Source organism: Spinacia oleracea, chromosome 4 (genome assembly GCF_020520425.1).
Source record: "Spinacia oleracea cultivar Varoflay chromosome 4, BTI_SOV_V1, whole genome shotgun sequence".
Lineage (NCBI taxonomy): Eukaryota > Viridiplantae > Streptophyta > Magnoliopsida > Caryophyllales > Amaranthaceae > Spinacia > Spinacia oleracea.
In genome coordinates, this window is record NC_079490.1 from 170,322,510 (window position 1) to 170,342,155 (window position 19,646).

Genomic DNA, 19,646 nt, shown 5'->3' on the forward strand with positions numbered 1-19,646 from the left:
CGGTTAATAGCTTTGTTGAATCTTTCAAGGATTATGTGAGCAAGGCGCGAAATCCTCCAAGACCAACTAGCTAAGAGATATACGATATATGTGGTGTCTAGCGTTCTAGGTTTGTCTCGTCACCAAGTCTTAAGGGCGGCCAAGCGGTTCTTTAATGGCACATGATGAGTTCGATATGCTCAAGAGCCTACCGGATGATCAAAAATTTGATTGGATCTTATTATGTATTGATGGGTAGCATTTGAGGTGTATTGGATTGGATCCTATTATGTTTTATTGGATGCCATATTTGAAATTCCAATTCCATCCAAACAATATACTAGATTTTGAAATTCTTATGTTTCCTAGCCACAAAATTTGGAATTGAATTCCATCATTTCAATTCCAGAAATTGAATACCATCATTCACTAGTAGAAAAAACCCTTGTTGCAGCGGGCTTTTAGACCCTTGTTGCAGCGTACATTGTATGCTGCAAATGGGGGGCCTGCAACAAGTCTGAACTTGTTGCAGCATACACTGTTCGCTGCAAAAAGTGCTTTGCAGCGTACATATAAAATTAGGCAAAAATCAAGACTTGTTGCACCGTACAAGTTGGTGTACATAGTAAAAGAACCATCATGTTGCAGCGAACAACACTTTGTACGCTGCAACAGGTCTTCAATTTTGCAGCGAACAATATTTTGTACGCTGCCATAGGATGGCTCTGTTGCAGCGAACAACAATATGTCCCCTGGAAACAGAGCCGTACTTTTGGCAAAAAAAAATTATTTTATTTAGCTATATCTAGAGTGGCTCGCACCAAATATAGAAACCTATCAACAACAATAATAGAATATCGTAACCTGTATAACAAATATAACAAATATAAAACACAATAACTTATATATATATATATATATATATATATATATATATATATATATATATATATATATATATATATATATATATATATATATATATATATATATATATTCCAAAACCAAAGTGCACGTACTACATTTAAATATATGTTCCAATTTCAACGTACGCATACATTTTAATGTAAAAGATTGTTCTATAACCAACTCGATCAAGCGCTCAGGCCAATAATAAATACTTGTTGACAAAGGAAACCAATCCGAGACTTTTCAACTGATTTGGTATCATCGTGCAATAAATACCTACAAAGTTAACCAATGTTACACTGTTAGGATCGATAAAGAAAAAACTTCAAAGAAAGAATAGTTCACAACACAAAAAACATTTGCAATATGTAGCAATGTCATTTTAGCCTAAATATGACCTATAACAACTCCATGAGCCTTAATTGTGCATAAATAGATTGGAATGAGTCTTAAAAAGTTAAAACTATGCATATTAAACATGTAATAAGTATAAAATGATTCATTAGGTTCTTTAGTTCAAAGTTGGGAGCGAAAATGCTTCATTTTAGCCTTAATATGACCTATAACGACCCAATGAGGCATAAATGTGAATAAGTAGAATGGAATGAGTCTTAGAAAGTTAAAACTATGCATATTAATCATGTAAAAGGTTTAAAATGAGTCCTTAGTTTCTTTAGTTCAAAGTTGGGAGTGAAAATGTCATTTTAGCCTAAATATGGCCTATAACGACCCAATGAGCCTTAAATGTGCATAAATAGATTGGAGTGACTCTTGGGAACTTAAAGCTAAGCATATTAATCATGTAATAAGTTTGAAATGAGTCCTTAGGTTCTTTAGTTCAAAGTTGGGAACGAAAATGTCATTTTAGCCTAAATATGACCTATGACGACCTAATGAGCCTTAAATGTGCATAAATATATTGGAATGAGTCTTAGAAAGTTAAAAATATGCATATTAATCATGTAAAAGGTTTAAATTGAGTCCTTAGGTTTCGTTCAAAGTTGGGAGCGAAAATGTCATTTTCGCCTAAATATGGCCTATAACGACCCAATGAGCCTTAAATGTGCATAATTATATTGGAATGAGTCTTAGAAAGTTTAAACTATGCATATCAAACATATAATAAGTTTGAAATGAGTTCTTAGGTTCTTTAGTTCAAAGTTGGGAGCGAAAATGTCATTTTAGCCTAAATATGACAATATAACGACTCAAAGAGCCTTAAATGTGCATACATAGATTGGAGTGAGTCTTGAAAACTTAAAACTAAGCACATTAATCATGTAATAAGTTTGAAATGAGTCCTTAGATTCTTAAGTTCAAAGTTGGGGACAAAAATTTCATTTTAGCCTAAATATGAGTTGTTTATAAATGAGTAACTAAAGACTAAGATGATGAAGTTTTGTGCTTTTTTATTGTTTTTCATGAAGTTTCAATTTATTTTTCATAGTTTGATGATGGTTTGGAAATATTGGCCTGACTCCATGTTGTATCGGTCCATAAAAATTAATGTTATTGTAAAGTAAATCATTTGAGGATTGATGGCATATGGAAAGGATGAGAACGACTACATGGTAACAAATGTACTCTCTCTGTTCATTCACTTTTAATTTGGTGTCCTTTTTAGAAATGTAGCTGAAATTTGAAATGCTATAAATATCGTTCATGGTTAACATTTGTTCATCTCTACCGTTCCAATGTGGTTTTTCGTTAGAACTCTTCGTTAGAAATGTAGCTGAACTCTTATTCTGCAACTATCCACTGATTTTCACATACACGAGAATTATATTTGAACATTTAAAAAAGACCGAACCAATAAAAAGAAAATTCATCTTCAACTTACTCATATCAAAGAAAGTAAGAAATACATAACATACCTTTTGACCTTGATTTCTAGCCTATATTACTCAATACTAGTATATGCCTCCCAAGTTTTAAAAAGCCTCTGGTACTCTGGATATTCAATTAGCGTTGCAAGCTTTGTTTAACTACGCGACTACAGCAGATACTTCTAGCAAGTCAGAGACTTCTTAAGTCTCAAGAGTCTGTGACTCTGAGTAACACAGACAGACAACACATCTCATGTTTCTGCAACTCCGCCAGCGTACAGACAGACAAAACAAGTTAAAGAGATGGAGATAGGACATACCTTGTAACTTTCAGCAGCAACATAAACTGGTTTGTTCAAGCTGTGAGCAACCAATGCAATCTGGTAAGTTCCCATCATGTTAATTATGCCACCACTTTCAACCACTCCATCTGCCCCAACAAAAACCATGTCAACCTCACCCATAGAATTTGCAACTGCTGAGTCAATTAGAAGTTTCACAGGTAAATATCCTTACGCAAGAGAAGCAGAGATTTCGTTTCAATATTTGGTGTAACAGAGGGTAAGGGAAATCTTCTGAGAAACTGGAATTTCGCTAATGAAAGGGGCCATATGAACCATTACAACTGTTTCCAGGTGATCAGGTAGACGATACCCGGCATCAAGCATATTTTCATTCATCTTAGAGATAAGGCACAGTAAGATGTAATGTAACCACTTGTATCCAACAATGGACACTGAAATTGCAAACTCACCACGGGTGGATCGACATGTACTTTTGCATTCACCACTCCAAATTCTAAAAAAAAAAAGTTGGTATGAAATGGTAATGTTTCATTAAGAAAACATAGCAAAAACATAGACGTATACATTGAAGTTTCTGGAGAATACATATGACCCAGTATTTAATTATCACAGTCATACATGATAGAGCATAAACTTAAGTACTTAATCTTTAAAAACAAAGATAAGATATTGCCATTAAATAAAGTTAATCTGGTCAAATTTAGGCGCAGGTCCACATAAGTCACGGACTACAAGCTCCTCTTGGATAGATATGTATCTACTTTAATTTTCCAGCTAACGACAACACCAGCCAAATATGATTTTTGTTTTATAGACTAGCGCATACATGCAGCTACTTTAGTTTACAATGTGATAATTGAACAGATGATGATAACGATGACGACACACTGGCGATAACAATGATGACACACCGATGACAACAAAGACGATACGGTAGTGGTAACACAATTACTAGGCTGAAGAATATCTATAACAAAACGGAATATCAATGAGTTGCAACACTAAAAAACACCAACTCATTACCCACCTATAAGGAATATGTTGATGGGTTGTACACTTGTACTGTCTCTATACTTCTTTGCTAGACCAAAATCAATCATATATACCTGTATAAAGTTAGCAAACCGCACAAGATACATTAGAATGAAAGAGTTATTAATTTATCAAAATAGATCCCTAAAAAAAAAACACCCAACAAAAATTTTCAAATAACACACAGATGGGAGTCATACCTGATTTGCACGCCGCCCTAACCCCATGAGGAAGTTATCAGGCTTGATATCTCGATGCAAGAATGACTTAGAATGAACAAATTCAACTCGATTGATCTGACAATGCCATATCAACTAAATTAAAGAAAATTTGGTACATCGAAAGAATTAAATGAATATCAACTAATAAAGACAAAAATAATACCATCTGATCTGCAAGCATAAGAAGTTAAGAACAGTCTTCAACGAAAATTTCCTACTACAGAAGTTGAACAAATCTTCTAAGCTGGGCCCAAGTAAATCTATGACTAGAACATTGTAATCTCCTTCAACACCAAACCATCTTACATTAGGAATTCCAGGTGCCAACATCAGAGAAAATCAGAGTAAGAACAATATCACGCTCCAGGAAGGAACAAAGCAGCCAGATGATACGTAACATTAGCTTTAGAAACAATCAAAACCCAAATTCAGAAGATAAGTTCATACTTCCTCCTTGCAGAATTTTATATAATTTGGACTCATACAGCAGTTGAGGATGCTTTGTTCTCACGTTTTCCTGAGAAGCATAAAAAGAAATCAGAAAGGAAATAACTGAGAAATATGGCATGGCAGACATTGTTTTATTTATCACGCAGATCGCAATCACATCAATTTTATCATACTACCAAAACACATACAACCCTAGAATGCATTAACATAATCTTCATCACCAGAAATTGAATTCCACTATTTCAAATGAATTCCGTGTTTACAAACGCAACCTAAAATCATTCACGGCACGTTGATAGCCGGTCATAAATAGCGTCAATGGGAATGGGAATGGGAATGGATTTGTATGTAAATTTGTAAGGAATATCAATGCATATTCTCATGGTAATGTTAGTTCACTCAAAAAACCTATTTTTTCTTCATAATTTTCATTACCACTGGTATTGGAGGTAATGCAAATGTATGAAGAAAAACATCAAGTTTGAGAAAATGTTTCATTACGATGGACGTTGTGTATTATTTTTCTTGTCAAATTACACTTGGATAATTTTCATTTCCACCATTTATTACTGACTACCAAACGGGCCCGTATGACTTATATTGTGCGTAAGAAAGAAACAGAGCAACTAAACAGGAAAGAAAAGAGAGATAGGATCAATGCACTTACCAAAAAACTACCAATGTTGAAGCCTTGAATAGAAGCGAGTGTAGTGGAGTGACTGATGGAGTGGCGAAACCAGGAATTTTCATAAATCATGAGGGGATGCCGAGATCAATAGTTTTACATCGTCTCAAAATACTACAGTATTCTTTTAGAATTGGTTGGATACAGAAAAACTAACCATTTGTAATCAACTAATTTTTGCTATAAACATCCAAATCTCCCCTCTTACATGCTACTTCTATTAAGGATAATTATCATTTGTATATTTGAAATGAGAATTATCCTTAATTCCAACAAAACAGTATTACTGTATCAAACTTTATATTGCAAAGAATTTCTTCATCATCATCATCCACCTATGTAAAGATGTTTTTTCCCCCTATGAACCCCTCTGTAGTATTAAGTTGTTTCCTCTGCATTCGAGTTTGCTCTTGTTGTATACTCTGTCACAAGTTTAGCAAACGACGATGACTTGTTTTCAAGCAATTTCAAAGGAGAATCGCATTCCTCAACAAGTCCATGGCTTAATAACACCACCATATCACTATCAATAACAGATGTAATCCTGTGTGCAATGATAATTACTGTTGAATCTGAGAAATGTTGGCTTAGTGTTTGCTGAATCAAGTTATCTGTTGCTGTGTCGACTGATGCAGTTGCTTCATCCAAAATCAATACTTTGCTTCTCTTAAGAAGAACACGGCCTAAACAAACAAGCTGTCTTTGCCCCATACTCCAATTCTCTCCATTCTCAGTAACTGAGATTTTGAAAAAAGAACCATTGTAAAGTGAAAAGTGGAAAACGGCCAACAAAAGTGTAACTTTTACCTAAGTTTTTGTAACTTTTAATATGTTTTTATTAAATTTTATGAAGTATTATATAAAAATAAGTTGATAAATAAACATTTTAAAGGGTTAAATGATTAATTTTACACATTATTAGTGATTTTAAAAAATATTTTTATTAAAATGAAAAATTGTATCACTAAAAAGTGGAGTAGATAACTTTTACATACATATAAGGGTAACTTATAAGCATTTTGAGTCAACTTTTACTCTTGTGTACAATATTGTACACTACTTGTAAATAAGAATTTGTGAACGGCCCAAATCAAGAAAAAAAAAAAAAATGAAGGAACAAACCTATTGAATCAAGCTTCCCTTCTTTGGTTCTAACTTCATCTCCAAGTTGGCATTTATCAAGGGCCTAAAAAAAGGTAGATAATGCATTAATATAGGGGGGAAAAGAGGATATAAATGGAGCAAAGTTGTGTACAAAGATGTAAAATATACCTCCCAAATTTGTTCATCTGAGTATTCTTCAAGGGGATCCAAGTTGCTTCGGACAGTTCCTTCGAACATGGTAGGATCTTGTGGGATTATACTTAATCTGGTTCTTAAATCATGCAGTCCAATGGAAGATATATCGATACCATCTAACATTATCTTCCCGGATGCAGGTTCAACAATGCGGAAAAGTGCTTGTATGAGGGTTGATTTACCACCTCCTGTCCTCCCTACAATGCCCGTCTTCTTCCCTCCTTGGAAAGTGCATGTAATACCTCGTAACACAAGTGGCATGTGTGGAGCATAACGTATCTGTACATATCCACCACAATGTTAAAACCATAATCCATTTAAAAAATGATAAATTGTTTTTTACCACCTAAAAAAATCGAAAAATTGTTTTTTGTCACCTAAAAAACTAATACTTGTATTTTACCACCTGAAAACAGGAAAATAGATAAATTGTTACGTAGGGCCCACTAATTAAATTTTACTCCAATTTTTTACACTCCCTTGCGATTTTCTTTAACTCCTTCACCCTCCTCTCTTTACTGCCATTGATTTTTGTCAATTTGTAAATTAATAGGGAGAAAATTTATGTGAATTCATGGACGAGAATGAAGCAAGGGAAGAGAAGGGAGTTAAATACATGAAATCGTGGAAGAAAAGCAAATATAAGAAATATTAATGTTATTGTAACCCCAACATAACGGTTTCACCTTTTTTTTCCATATTTAGGTGGTAAAAACATATATTTTTTTGAGGTGGTAAAAAAACAATTTTTCGATTTTTTAAGGTGGTGAAAAACAAATTTTCCTTTTAAAAAAATAAAATTGTTGCTAAGTTTTTAAGTAAAACGAAACTAAAATTACCTGAAGGTCTTGAACATTGACTTCTCCAAGAGACGGCCAAAACGAAACTGGTCTGTTTTCTTCTATAAAAAGTGGAGGTTCACTCGGGATACAAGTATACTGATAGATTCTCTCAACTGAGATGATTTTATTCTCCATATTACATAAATTCCAAATCAACGAGACTTGTAGCATGTTAAGATTAAGCCCATATGTAACAGATAAACCAGCAATTCCTACAAATATAGAGAATTGTATGTTAGAAGGTTTATGTTGTAAGCAGGAAGATACCAAGATATCAATTGGTAGGGAATGAAGTGGGGCTCACATACCAGGATCAATTAGTCCTACAGGAATGGAGATCAAAAAGATCAATGAGGCGGCAAACGTAATTGAAGATAACATGTCCAAGCGAATGCAAAGCCATTCCATTGCAGCAGCGTTGTAAAACTTTGGTCTTGAATATGTGTTTACTAGCTGGACGCTTGTTTGGCAAAACCTTGATTCTTGATCAAAGCTCCTAATAGTTGTTGCTCCGGATATTGTCTCAGCAAAATGCTGTATCACTGGAGCTTTAGTTACTCCAACCAATCGACAAAGTTCTCGTGCTGATGATATGTAATATTGCTGCAGTATAATCAAACTCAAGATGTAAAATAGTGGGAATAAAAGACCTCATGTATATATACAGATGATTACAAAGAACAGTGAAGAAAAAACCATCTAATGGGGTTATGACTTATGAGTGAAAACAGGATAGGCAAAGCAGTTATAGTTTCAACACAAAAAGATCTTCTCATTAACAATTTGAGCATATGTGTTATGATCAGTGTCCTCATATAGAAACATAACCACATAATCATAAATTAGGGACATAATAGGGCAGGGGAAACAGACCTTACCTTGTGAGAGAAAATCAAAAGCCAACAGAATTCTTTCATGAATCTAAATAGTTCTTGAATCAAAATAGTTCTAAATAGCCAACAGAATTCTTTCATGAATCAAAAGCCAATGCAGCTCAATCTTGAATAGCATTTCAGCTGATACTCACAAACTAAATAGTTCTTGTAGAAGGATAATATTAGAATCCTAATTCTGGCCGGGTATAGTTTAAGAACAAATTACTACGTACTTTGAAGAAAATTGATCAAAAATCAGTAAAGACAGGAGAAAATAGTTAAATGATGTAATTTCCATTTGTAACCAAGTCGTCGAGCAATGGAATACAAATATCACTAAAGGTGCGTTCTATTCACCTGATTATCACTTACTTTTTCTGGATTTATCTTATCTAAACTTATTTGAACTTATCTGAACTTAATTGAACTTATTTGAACTTATCAAAACTTATTTTAGTTATAAATTGTACTTGGTCAACCCTTATTTTTCCTGAAATTTTCTTATCTGAACTGAACTTAACTGAACTTATTTTTCCTGAAATAATAACGTGAACATAACAAAGCCAACACTGAAGCTAGGTTGGAGAAGAAACAGAGAAACTTTAAGAGAATCATTTAGTAATTATTGAGCATACTGAATGGCAAACCACAGTTTCATTACCAAGCTCCTGAACAACCCCAAAGCAAGTTCCGATAAAGCATAATAACAACAATTCAAAAGCTCCATCAGATTTACCTGATACCATAGAGAGATTGCAATAACAGGGATGAAAATCACGAAAACCTGCCATGCAATCATTGACATCACTGCAATAATTCCCAGAAGTTGTATCAAAGAGAATGCGAAAGCACCAACTTGAGATGGAATGCTCAAATCCACAGCACTCTGATCTGTAGATGCCTGAATCATGACATGGAACTATGGTAAGCAGATGCTGTATGAAACTTATTCTGTTTAGGGAAAACTCATTACATTTTCCGCCTTCTTATTCTTCTTCTACCATCAATTTTCAAAAAGTTTCTCAAAAATGAATGCAATATGACAAAGTATAAGAAAGAGAAGTGTAAGTACCCGATTTAGAATCCGCCCACTTGGGGTAGCATCAAAAAATGACATTGGGGCGCGGAATATGCAAGAGTGCATCTTAGTAAAAAGTGAAGTAGCAGTCTTATATGCAACATTCATAAGGAGACTTGCCCTTGCTAAGATACAAAAGGCACTTCCAACGGACAAAGCAACATACACCATTATTAAAGTTTTCTCATCAACTGTAGGTTTTGCATCAGGCGAGACAGGAGTTGCCCAAGCCATCCAATAATTGCTTAAAATTTGAAGAGTCTGGAAAAGTATCTGAGCTAACAATATGAAAGGTATCAAAGCCCCTCCATATGCTGTTGTGATATATTTCCAATAAACTGAAAGTCCAACTCTACCCTTCTCTCTTTCTTCCTCTTGAACAAGTTGTCCCTTAATCCCTGCCATGTCATCAGCTTTTCCATCCTCACCAACATTGCTCTCCTCTTCTAAGGGTTTTGTACCACTATATTCCTCATGAACTGTCGGCTTTATCACTCCAGGCTCAACTGAATCAAGTGCAGATAAGGCTTCTTCGTGTGCTCCTACAAGTTCCATGAAGTCTGTTCCTGAAGCAAGAATATCATTGTACTTTCCTGCTTGCAATATTCTCCCATTTTTCATGACCTTTAAATGATATATGTGTTAGAGAGTAATCAGAAGTTGATTTAAAATACAAAGGCATCGAATGGAGAAAGAAGCAAAAAAAAAATTAAAAAATCTTACCAAGATTAAATCTGCAGCAGGTAAGAACTCCACTTGGTGTGTGACATATATCACAGTCTTGGATTCTAAAAGTCCAAGCAGACATTCCTGCAAGGGAATCCATGCAAATACACGAATCAGCAAACATCATAGGTGTTTAATCAGGCAGTAATTTGTAAGTTATGATCTCTAGGACAAGAAAGTAACTAGAGAATGGAAAGCGAATTTGACAAAATGAAAGTAACTGAATTGAGAACGAGAGATTCTAAACAGGACAACATATGGTAATATTGCACATGTAATGTCCTGGCACAACAAGCCTGAATCTCAGTTTTCCACACACTGCATCTGCAGAATCGGACCTTAACAATGTACATTCAAAACAATTGTGAGTGCACTTCTGATTACTACTTAGCCATGTGTGGAGATCAAGAAGCAGAATCAAACTTGCACGCGGATGATGGTCAGTATCACGATGGCATAGGTTAGTAGCCTGCAGCTAAGACTGTTATACCATCATATACCTCAAATATATAGAAGTTAGAATAGGAAATATTCTAGATATTATAGTGTGAATATATCATGCATTTTCTTGTTAATACGGTGTTTCGATAAGGACTCTCCGTGTCTTGGTATAAGTTGAAGGGAACACACAATTCCTAAGTATCCTAACCTAAGGAGATTTATACCATGTAAAGGATCATGTGAATGTTCTCTTGTATCAGTACAAAGAAAAAGGATCAAAATAGAATGTATGATATGCAAAAGGAAAAAGCTAATACCTTGAAAAGATGACTACCAGTATGAGCATCAACAGCACTAAAAGGATCATCAAACAGATATATGTCAGCATCTTGGTATAACGCACGAGCAATTTGCATCCTTTGCTTCTGACCACCACTCAAATTGATACCCCTCTCACCAATAACTGTCTGGTCTCCAAAAGACAAGATTTCGAGATCCTTTTTCAAGGAACATGCCTCTAAAACCCTGTCATACCTTTCATGATCCATTTCCTGACCAAACAATATATTATCAACTATCTTACCACTCTGAATCCAAGGAGATTGTGGGACATAAGCCTTGGAACCACTCAATCGTAAAGATCCAGTGATCTTTGGTACTTCTCCCAAAATGCAAGAGAGTAGGCTTGACTTCCCGGAACCAACTGTACCGCAAACTGCCACTCTCATACCATGTTGAACTCTAAGATTTATGTCTTTCAATGTAGGGTTTGGGGAAGATGGGTCCCAAGTAAAATTTCCTTCATTTATCTCAACTGCAACTTCAGAAGAAGCTCTAGGAATTTTCTCTATAGTATCAGGTTCCAAGTCATCAAGACAAAGAAAAGAGGCAATTCTATCAAGGGAAACTTTTGTCTGTATTATCATAGAGATTGTGTCTGGTAGATTGTAAATGGCTTCCTGAAGAATCCTAAATGTTGCAAGTGCAGTTAAAATTTTCCCTGAATCGAGAGGGATACCCATGATAATACATGTCCCAAAAGTTATAACAGACACAAATGTTGGAGCAACCCAGAAAACAAATGTTGTTGCTGCTGAAGTATAAAGAAACTTCTTCAACCAACCATTTTCAGTGTTTCTTAGTTCAACAATCTTAGACAAGAATTTCATCTCCCATGCTTGAAGTTTCAGAATTCTCATGTTCTTCAATACCTCAGATGTAGCCTTCATCCTCTTATCTTTCGATTCCATAAGCTTTCCCTGATACTTCTCAAGCACAGTTGACAAAGGAAAATTGGCCAACATGATGATCACGGTTGCAATAAGTGCAGCAATTGATGCAAGCCCTAGACTTTTATACAAGAGCAGCAAAGCTAATGCAACTTGAATTATGACCATCCATGGATCATGCATATACCAACTAAAATCACCAATTCTCTCAGCATCCACAGACATGAGATTGATCATCTCCCCACTCGTATGACCTTGCTTCGACCGACAAGAGAGGGTCAATGCCTTATTATAGATGCTCTCTATAAGCACAGCTTTTGCCCTTATACCAACTACTTGAAGTCTAAAGACCCAATGTCTCTGAGAAAGGCATTCCACAAGCTTTGCAACAAAGAATGCAGAAACTAGTACATAGCCTTGGTTTTTGAATTCCCTTTTCCCATTAAGGTATTGGACAAAGGTGTCAATGAGGTAGGGGCCAACATAAGAAGCTAATGTCCTAATGAGGCAAAGGCAAGCCGTCAATACAATATCGACCCATGTTGTTAAGATCAAAGACCTCACAAGCCTCATACTAGTCACCTTCTTATCACTACCATCTCTAGAAGACTCCATAAAATTTCTAAAAATCATATGGGATTCATTAACATCATCTTTACCCGAAAGTGACGGAACATCTTCAAGGTCTAAAGTTTTCTTATACCCTTTGGTGATTAAAGATCCTACCCAAGTGAAAGTTAGGTTACTTAACAACCCAGCATTCAAATAAGGACTAATTGTTCCACTCCCTTCGTTCTTACTCGATTCTACTCTACCATTACCATTAACATTGCCATTACCATTCAAAAAGGGCTCTTGAAGATCACTATCCTCACAAGTAACCTTCCCAAAAATCCCAACACAACAAAGAAAAATCCCTGACATAACATACACAATATCAGACACCAAAACTTGAATTGGCAAACTTTGTTTACCTCTAAGTTGGACAATGTCTACCACAAGGCAATAACAAGAAACAACAAGGTAAAAAACCCACCAAATTCTCAATAAAATGGGAAGATTTACCCCATTTGAGCGCTTAATAAATTGTTTATGCAAGTAAATAGAAACTAACAACCAAACAAACACCCTCAATGTTAAATCCAAAAGGGTAACTAGGTTTGCATCTAACCAACCATTTCTATACCAATAGAAGCAATTTAAGCAAAACAAAGCTAGATTATATAAAGAAAGGGCTAAAGAAGGCAAGAAAACAGGTTTATAATACCAAAAGTTTCTATCTTTGGAGTGTTCATTCTCAACTCTTCGGGATAATTTGTATATCCATGAAAGAATTATACCAAATAATAGGATTAAGTGTATGAAAACAGAGGATTCTCTCAAAAAGATTGGATTTTGAAGGAAATCAAGAGGTGGGTATTTTAATGGAGAGAGGAAATATGAGATTAATGAAATACCCATGTTAATTTGGAGTTAGTGGAAATTGTTCAGTGAGAAAATATGAGAGGGAGCGAGAGATTGAAAAATGGGGTTTTGTTAAGTTTGTTAGAGTGGAGAAGTTGGGAGCAAGAATTTATAGTGTATATTCGGAATAACGAGGAAATCAAAACAAAATAAAACCAACGCATTACTGGTATAGTTTTTTAATATATATTTATTGCGGCAATTGGGTTGAAGATACGTCAAATATTCAAGATAGAATTCAATTACGGAATTTAAAATTAAATGCGGTCATGTAAATGATAGAACAGTAACTTTTCGGTAGGACCGTCTTACAGGCGCGTGTAGGAAAGACCGGCTGAATAATTACGCGCGCGTGGCCTCACGCGCGGTATAAATATAATTTTTTTTCTCTCTCCTCTCATTTTCTACAAACGCTTCTCTAAACTCTATCGTTCTCAGTAGGGGTGTAAATGAGCCGAGCCGGTCAATAAACTACTCGGGCTCGAGCTCGTTTAAAGCTCGTTCATGTTCGTTCATTTATTAAACGAGCCGAGCTTGAACAACTTTTGAAGCTCGCTTAATAAACGAGCTTGAACATGAACATAGGTATGCTCGTTCATTTAAGTTCATGAACAACTCGTTCATTTATGTTCATGAACAACTCATTCATTTATGTTCGTGAACAAGTTCGTCTAGTTATATTATGTATTATATTTTACCATATATACGTTTTTCAAATATAAATAAAAATCATGTTTTTGACTTTTGAAATCTGTAATAGAATAAAAATATTTTGAAATAAAATTTTAATTGCTAAATTAGTGCTCTTTGACTCTTTTTAAATTATTAGTTTGTTTATCAAATAAAGTAATGTACTTTAATCTTTATTATTAGATATGATTATAATTTGTTAGATTTTCAAGTGGTTATACTCTAAAGCTCGTTTAAGAATGCTCGTTCATGAAAAAAGCTCGTTTATAAACTCGGCTCGATTAATAAATGAGTCGTTCACGAACAGTTCGCGAACACAAAATCTTTTAAACGAACCGAGCTTGAACAGATTTTTGAGCTCGGTTAAAAGCTCGGGCTCGGGCTCGAGCTCGCATAAGTTAAATGAACATGAACATGAACAGGGTAAAGCTCGGCTCGGCTCGGCTCGTTTACACCCCTAGTTCTCAGTCTCTCTCCTCCAAATCTCTATGCCTTTATCTCTCCTCCAAAACTCGAACACACTGTCGACTCGTCGTCACAGTCACCTCCTTTCCGCCGCCGTTTCATCCTCACCGTCCCATCCTTGCAGCCGTCGTTGTCCCCTCCGCCTTCGTTGTACTCGTCGCCGTCCATTCCAAAACCCTAGAAACTCGCATTCTCCTTCCTCAATGTCGTTGTCCCCTCCGCCTTCGTTGTACTCGTCGCCGTCCATTCCAAAACCCTAGAAACTCGCATTCTCCTTCCTCAATCTCCGGCTAACTCATTCACTCCATTTGCGAGTACAACGACGGTTTGTAGATCGAAGAATTTGTTTTCGAATTTGTTGATCGAAGAATTTGTTTTTGAATTTGTAGATCGAAGAATTTTGTTTTCGAATTAGTGATGTGATTTAGTATTGTTTTGTGGTTTGATTGCGTATGAAAGGCTTCGTGCAAGGACTAGGAGGCAGAGAAGAGCTTGCGATCTCATACCGAATCGGTGATTGAAGAAGACAGGCCGACGGTTCATAAAGAATCGGGATCGGTGGCTGATTGATGCGACGCGAAGGAAGAACAGCTGCACAAGCCTGGCCGGTGACCTGGGCTGCAGTTTTGGCGCTAGTGTGTAGCCTTGCGGTGGTGGGCTTGTGGCGCTGACAGTCGTGGCCTAACGTCGGCAGCGGAACGGAGTAGCTAGGGTTTAGTTGACGATTATGTAAATTTATTTGATATTTTTGTTGTAGTCAAGATTAATTTTGTTTTCGTTTAAATTTGTTTTAGTTAAGAAAGAATTTGAATTAGTTAAGAATATTTTGGTTTTGCTTAACTAATTAGTTCCATTACCTAACTAATTGGATTTCAAACTTAACTAATTGAATTTCAGGCTTAACTAATTAGTTTCATTGTTTTAACTAAATCGTTCCCTTGCTTAACTATTTGGTTTCATTGGTTAACTAATTGGTTTTATTTCTTAACTAATTGAAATTCAAACTTAACTAATTGGTTCAATTGCTTAACTAATTGGTTCAATTGCTTAACTAATTGAATTTCATGTTTAACTAATTGGTTTCATTGCTTTAACTAAATCATTCAATTGCTTAAATGAAATGTTCCATTACTTAACTAATTGAAATTCAAACTTAACTAATTCATGCAATTGCTTAACTAATTGAATTTCAGGCTTAACTAATTGGTTTCATTGATTTAACTAAATCGTTCAATTGCTTAACTAATTAGTACCAATACTTAACTAATTAGTACCATTGCTTAACTAATTGAATTTCAGGCTTAACCAATTGGTTTCAGGCTTAACTAATTGAATTTCAGGCTTAACTAATTGGTTTCATTGATTTAACTAAATCGTTTAATTGCTTAACTAATTAGTACCATTACTTAACTAATTAGTACCATTGCTTAACTAATTGAATTTCATGCTTAACTAATTGGTTTCATTGCTTTAACTAAATCGTTCAATTGCTTAAATGAAATGTTCCATTACTTAACTAATTGGAATTCAAACTTAACTAATTCATGCAATTGCTTAACTAATTGAATTTCAGGCTTAACTAATTGATTTCATTGCTTTAACTATATCGTTTCGTTGCTTAACTAACTGGTTCTATTGTTTGACTAATTGATTTCATTGCTTAACTAATTGAATTTCAGACTTAACTAACTGATTCAATTGCTTAACTAATTGGTTCCACTGCTTTAACTAAATCATTCCGTTGTTTAACTAATTTGTTCCATTGCTTAACTAATTGAATGTCAAGCTTAACAAATACTTTATATCTGTAAACTTATTGGTTTCCATGCTTAACTAGTTGATTTTAATGCTTAACTAATTGGTTACAGTGGTTAACTAAATGGTTCTATTGCTTAACTAATTGGTTATATTAATTAACTACTTGGTTTCGGTGCTTAACTAATTGGTTTCATTGCTTAACTAATTAGTTCAATTACTTAACTAATTAAATTTTAGGCTTAACAAAAATTTCTTTATATCTGTGAACTTTTTAGTTTTATTATTTAACTAACTCGTCACAATGTTTAACTAATTGCTTTCATTATTTAACTAATTAGTTCCAATGCATAACTAATTGAATTCCACGCTCAACAAATATTTTCTTTATACTGGTAAACTTATTAGTTTCAGTATTTAACTAATTAGTTTTATTGCTTAACTAATTGGTTCCATTTATTAACTAATTGGTTCCATATCTTAATTAATTGGTTTCATTTTTGGATCTTAATTAAAGCTTTGAAATTCGTTGTCTGAAACTCGAAAATATGTAACTTAAACTCAAAATATCATAACTAAAATTCAAAAAACCTTAACTAAAACTCAAGAAATTATAACCAAATGTCATAAATTAATCACAACTAAAACTTAAAAAATCATAACTAAAATTCTAAAAACCTTAACTAAAACTCAAAAAATTACAACTAAACATCAGAAATTTATTCTTAGCTAAAACAATTAATTTTGAACTAAAAGAAATTATTCTTAACTAAAACAATCGTAATGTTAACTAAAACAATTGTAATCTTAACTAAATCATAGTTATTCTTAACTAAATATAAGATAAGAAAAAACAAAAATATTACAAGTATTAACTATTAGCAATTTAATCATTACTAAATACATCGGAAATATAACTAGAACGAAAATATTATTAACTATAAGCAATTTAATCATTACTAATTATATCAAATCCATTAATAATTACACTTTTAAAAAATACAAATGATTCTTGAACTCTTGTTTGTTGTTGAATAGCAATCTCAATCCAACAACAAAACATAACACCAACATCATCAATCACCACAAGCTCAGGCAACCCTTGCACTGGCTGATGTTCCATCGAGTCGCAGCTACCAGCAGGGGATTTAGGGGTGTTCATCGGTCCAAACCCGAGCCGGACCGGACCGATCCGGACCGGACCGAAGACCGAAATTTGATAATTTGAGACCCAAAGACCGGACCGATTATGCTTGGACCGAACCCGGACCGGACCGATAAAATCGGTCCAAAACCCGGACCGGACCGATTTGGACCGATTGTAGACCTTTTTCTATATATTTTTTATTTTTCTAAAAATTATGGTAAAAAAGAAAAAGTATATATAAAAAAATTAATTTTTTAAGGCCTTTTTTGGAAGCTAAAATAAAACATATCACAATATAATAATATTTACAACATATTAAAGGAGAGAATTAACTTTTTAAATATTTTATATTATATTTTATTAAGAAAAAATCGGTCCGGTCCAAAATCGGGTTTTGGACCGGACCAGACAGGACCGGACCGGACCGAAGACCGGAAATTGATATTTCTCGACCCGATGACCGGACCGATTGTCTTCGGTCCGATCTGGTCCGGTCTGGGTCGGTCCGGTCCGGTCCATTTTTTCGGTCCGGACCAATTTTTGCACACCCCTAGCAGGGGATAGCGAAGCCACTGCAAGACCACCAGGCCACACTGAAGAAACATCGCAGACACCAAAGCATGTTACTTCGCGATTGCAGTCACTGGCAATTGCAACAGCTCCTCCAGTTCTCTCTCCTCAAACATCTGCTGCCTACTACCATCTCCACCATCGACCGCTCAACATCCTCTAACATCGCATCCAAAGCACAACCTCGATTCAGCCTGTGCCTGTGCCTGTGCCTGTGCAGCATCCAGAGATCAGATAAGACAACAAAAGAGAGGAGGACAACAACAACATTATGATAATGCAAATGCTTAAACAGTAGAATTTTAACAATCCAGAACAACATACCCCAAGTCAATTATTCAATTGATCCAACTAGAAATTGCAAAATTAAGGAGAAAAGGCAGTAGAAACCTAGAAAACGCAATCGAGATTAAATTCAAGCTCAATAGATCCACACTCAGATTACATAACACAACATCAAGCCTAAGACATCCAGAAACTCCTAATTGCATAAAATGTAGAAGAAAATAACCAAAATTGCAACCAATTCAATTTAATCGGCACAAAATTAAATCCTAAAAGAATGACCAGAAATATGCTCATAAATCTTAAAAGATCCTCAAAATATGCCTCGCATCAAGAGTGGTGGCAGCGGCGGATTCAAAATGAGGAGAGAAAGCGAGAGATACCTTGAGAAGGAGACTCTGTCGTCGACAATGAGGCTCTTCCCCGTCTTCAGCTCATCGGTTTAATTAGCAAGTGAAATCGATCTTGAAAAATCAAAAAGAAAAAAATCGCTGCCGCACCTTGACCGTCGTTGTAGCATGGTCGCCGCAGCGGCGCCATCCGCCGGAACCGGCCAGTTCTCTGACACGTTTAATGACGGTGTCTCATCCATTAAGCGCCCTCGTTGTAGCCTCAACCGCCACCTCTGCCGCTGCGGTGTAACGTCAGATAACATCAAATCAACCCAAATTCAATTGAACATTCAAATCACATGATCTTAAAAATCAAAAACCTAACTAAATGAATAAGAATAAAGGAGAGAGGTGGAGAAATACCTCAAGAGGCAACGACGATTCTCGAATCTCGATAACCAGCGGCGGCGAGATGAAATATCAGAATGGCCGCGGTGGATCTTGCGGCAACGAAAAGATCGCCAGCGTTTTCTGAGGAAGAGCGACCCCGTTGAGCAAGAAGAAAGATCGCCCGAGAGAATCGGCGTAGCCGCCATGAAATTAGGGTTTGAATCTTTGAGAGAGGTCGAGGAGAGAGAAATAACCAGAGAGCTGCGAGGAGAGAGAAATGAAAATGAAAAATAAATGAGAAAGTAGTATATATATTTTTGGAATTGTTTTCGGAAAGTAAGGCTGACGTCGGATTAACGTCAGCGTCCACGTTTTGCAAAGGTGAGACCGTCTTTTATAAAAGTTTGTAATGATAGAAGTACTCCTTTATTTATGACATACTTGGTATTGCTAGAACATTTGGAGGGCTTTCGAGTCTTATTTGTAAGGCTGTCACATCTCAACCCGAATCGTTGAACCCGTTGGGTTAATCCGAATCGTTAAGAACCCGAATCGTTAATAATCCGTTAGTTGGAACCCGAAAACTAACCGAATCGATAACATTCAACCCGAATCCGAACCATCTCGAAAATATTAAACCGATTAATACCC

General features: G+C 35.3%; 1 protein-coding gene across 9 annotated transcripts; it reads right to left on the reverse strand.

Annotated features, from left to right (window-relative positions):
• Positions 1–989: 989 nt before the first annotated feature.
• On the reverse strand, positions 990–13,490 carry LOC110798286 (ABC transporter C family member 3). 9 transcript variants are annotated; one of them, XM_056842829.1, is made up of 15 exons: positions 10,986–13,490; positions 10,225–10,311; positions 9,496–10,125; positions 9,160–9,324; positions 7,857–8,151; positions 7,546–7,760; positions 6,680–6,985; positions 6,530–6,593; positions 5,390–6,144; positions 4,720–4,789; positions 4,436–4,556; positions 4,252–4,347; positions 4,047–4,125; positions 3,035–3,512; positions 990–1,164 (listed from the first exon to the last, which is right to left on the reverse strand). In XM_056842829.1, exons 1-9 carry the CDS (start codon positions 13,356–13,358, stop codon positions 5,786–5,788), a joined length of 4,494 nt encoding a protein of 1,497 aa, XP_056698807.1. In that variant the 5' UTR covers positions 13,359–13,490; the 3' UTR covers positions 990–1,164; positions 3,035–3,512; positions 4,047–4,125; positions 4,252–4,347; positions 4,436–4,556; positions 4,720–4,789; positions 5,390–5,785. The 9 variants fall into 9 exon arrangements, with proteins under 9 accessions (XP_056698807.1, XP_056698806.1, XP_056698809.1 ...); XM_056842828.1 differs by having other exon boundaries at positions 4,436–4,573; XM_056842831.1 differs by having other exon boundaries at positions 3,035–3,144; positions 3,469–3,512; positions 4,436–4,789.
• Positions 13,491–19,646: the final 6,156 nt, after the last annotated feature.

What these genes read in the sequence shown, in the direction of transcription:
- LOC110798286 (XM_056842829.1), bottom strand. Translation starts at nt 13,358, where the DNA reads ATGGGTATTTCATTAATCTCATATTTCCTCTCTCCATTAAAATACCCA. An exon ending in TCAATGTTCAAGACCTTCAG is followed by an intron (nt 6,986 to 7,545) that starts GTAATTTTAGTT and finishes GGATATGTACAG; the next exon opens with ATACGTTATGCTCCACACAT. An exon ending in CAGATGAACAAATTTGGGAG is followed by an intron (nt 6,594 to 6,679) that starts GTATATTTTACA and finishes ACCTTTTTTTAG; the next exon opens with GCCCTTGATAAATGCCAACT.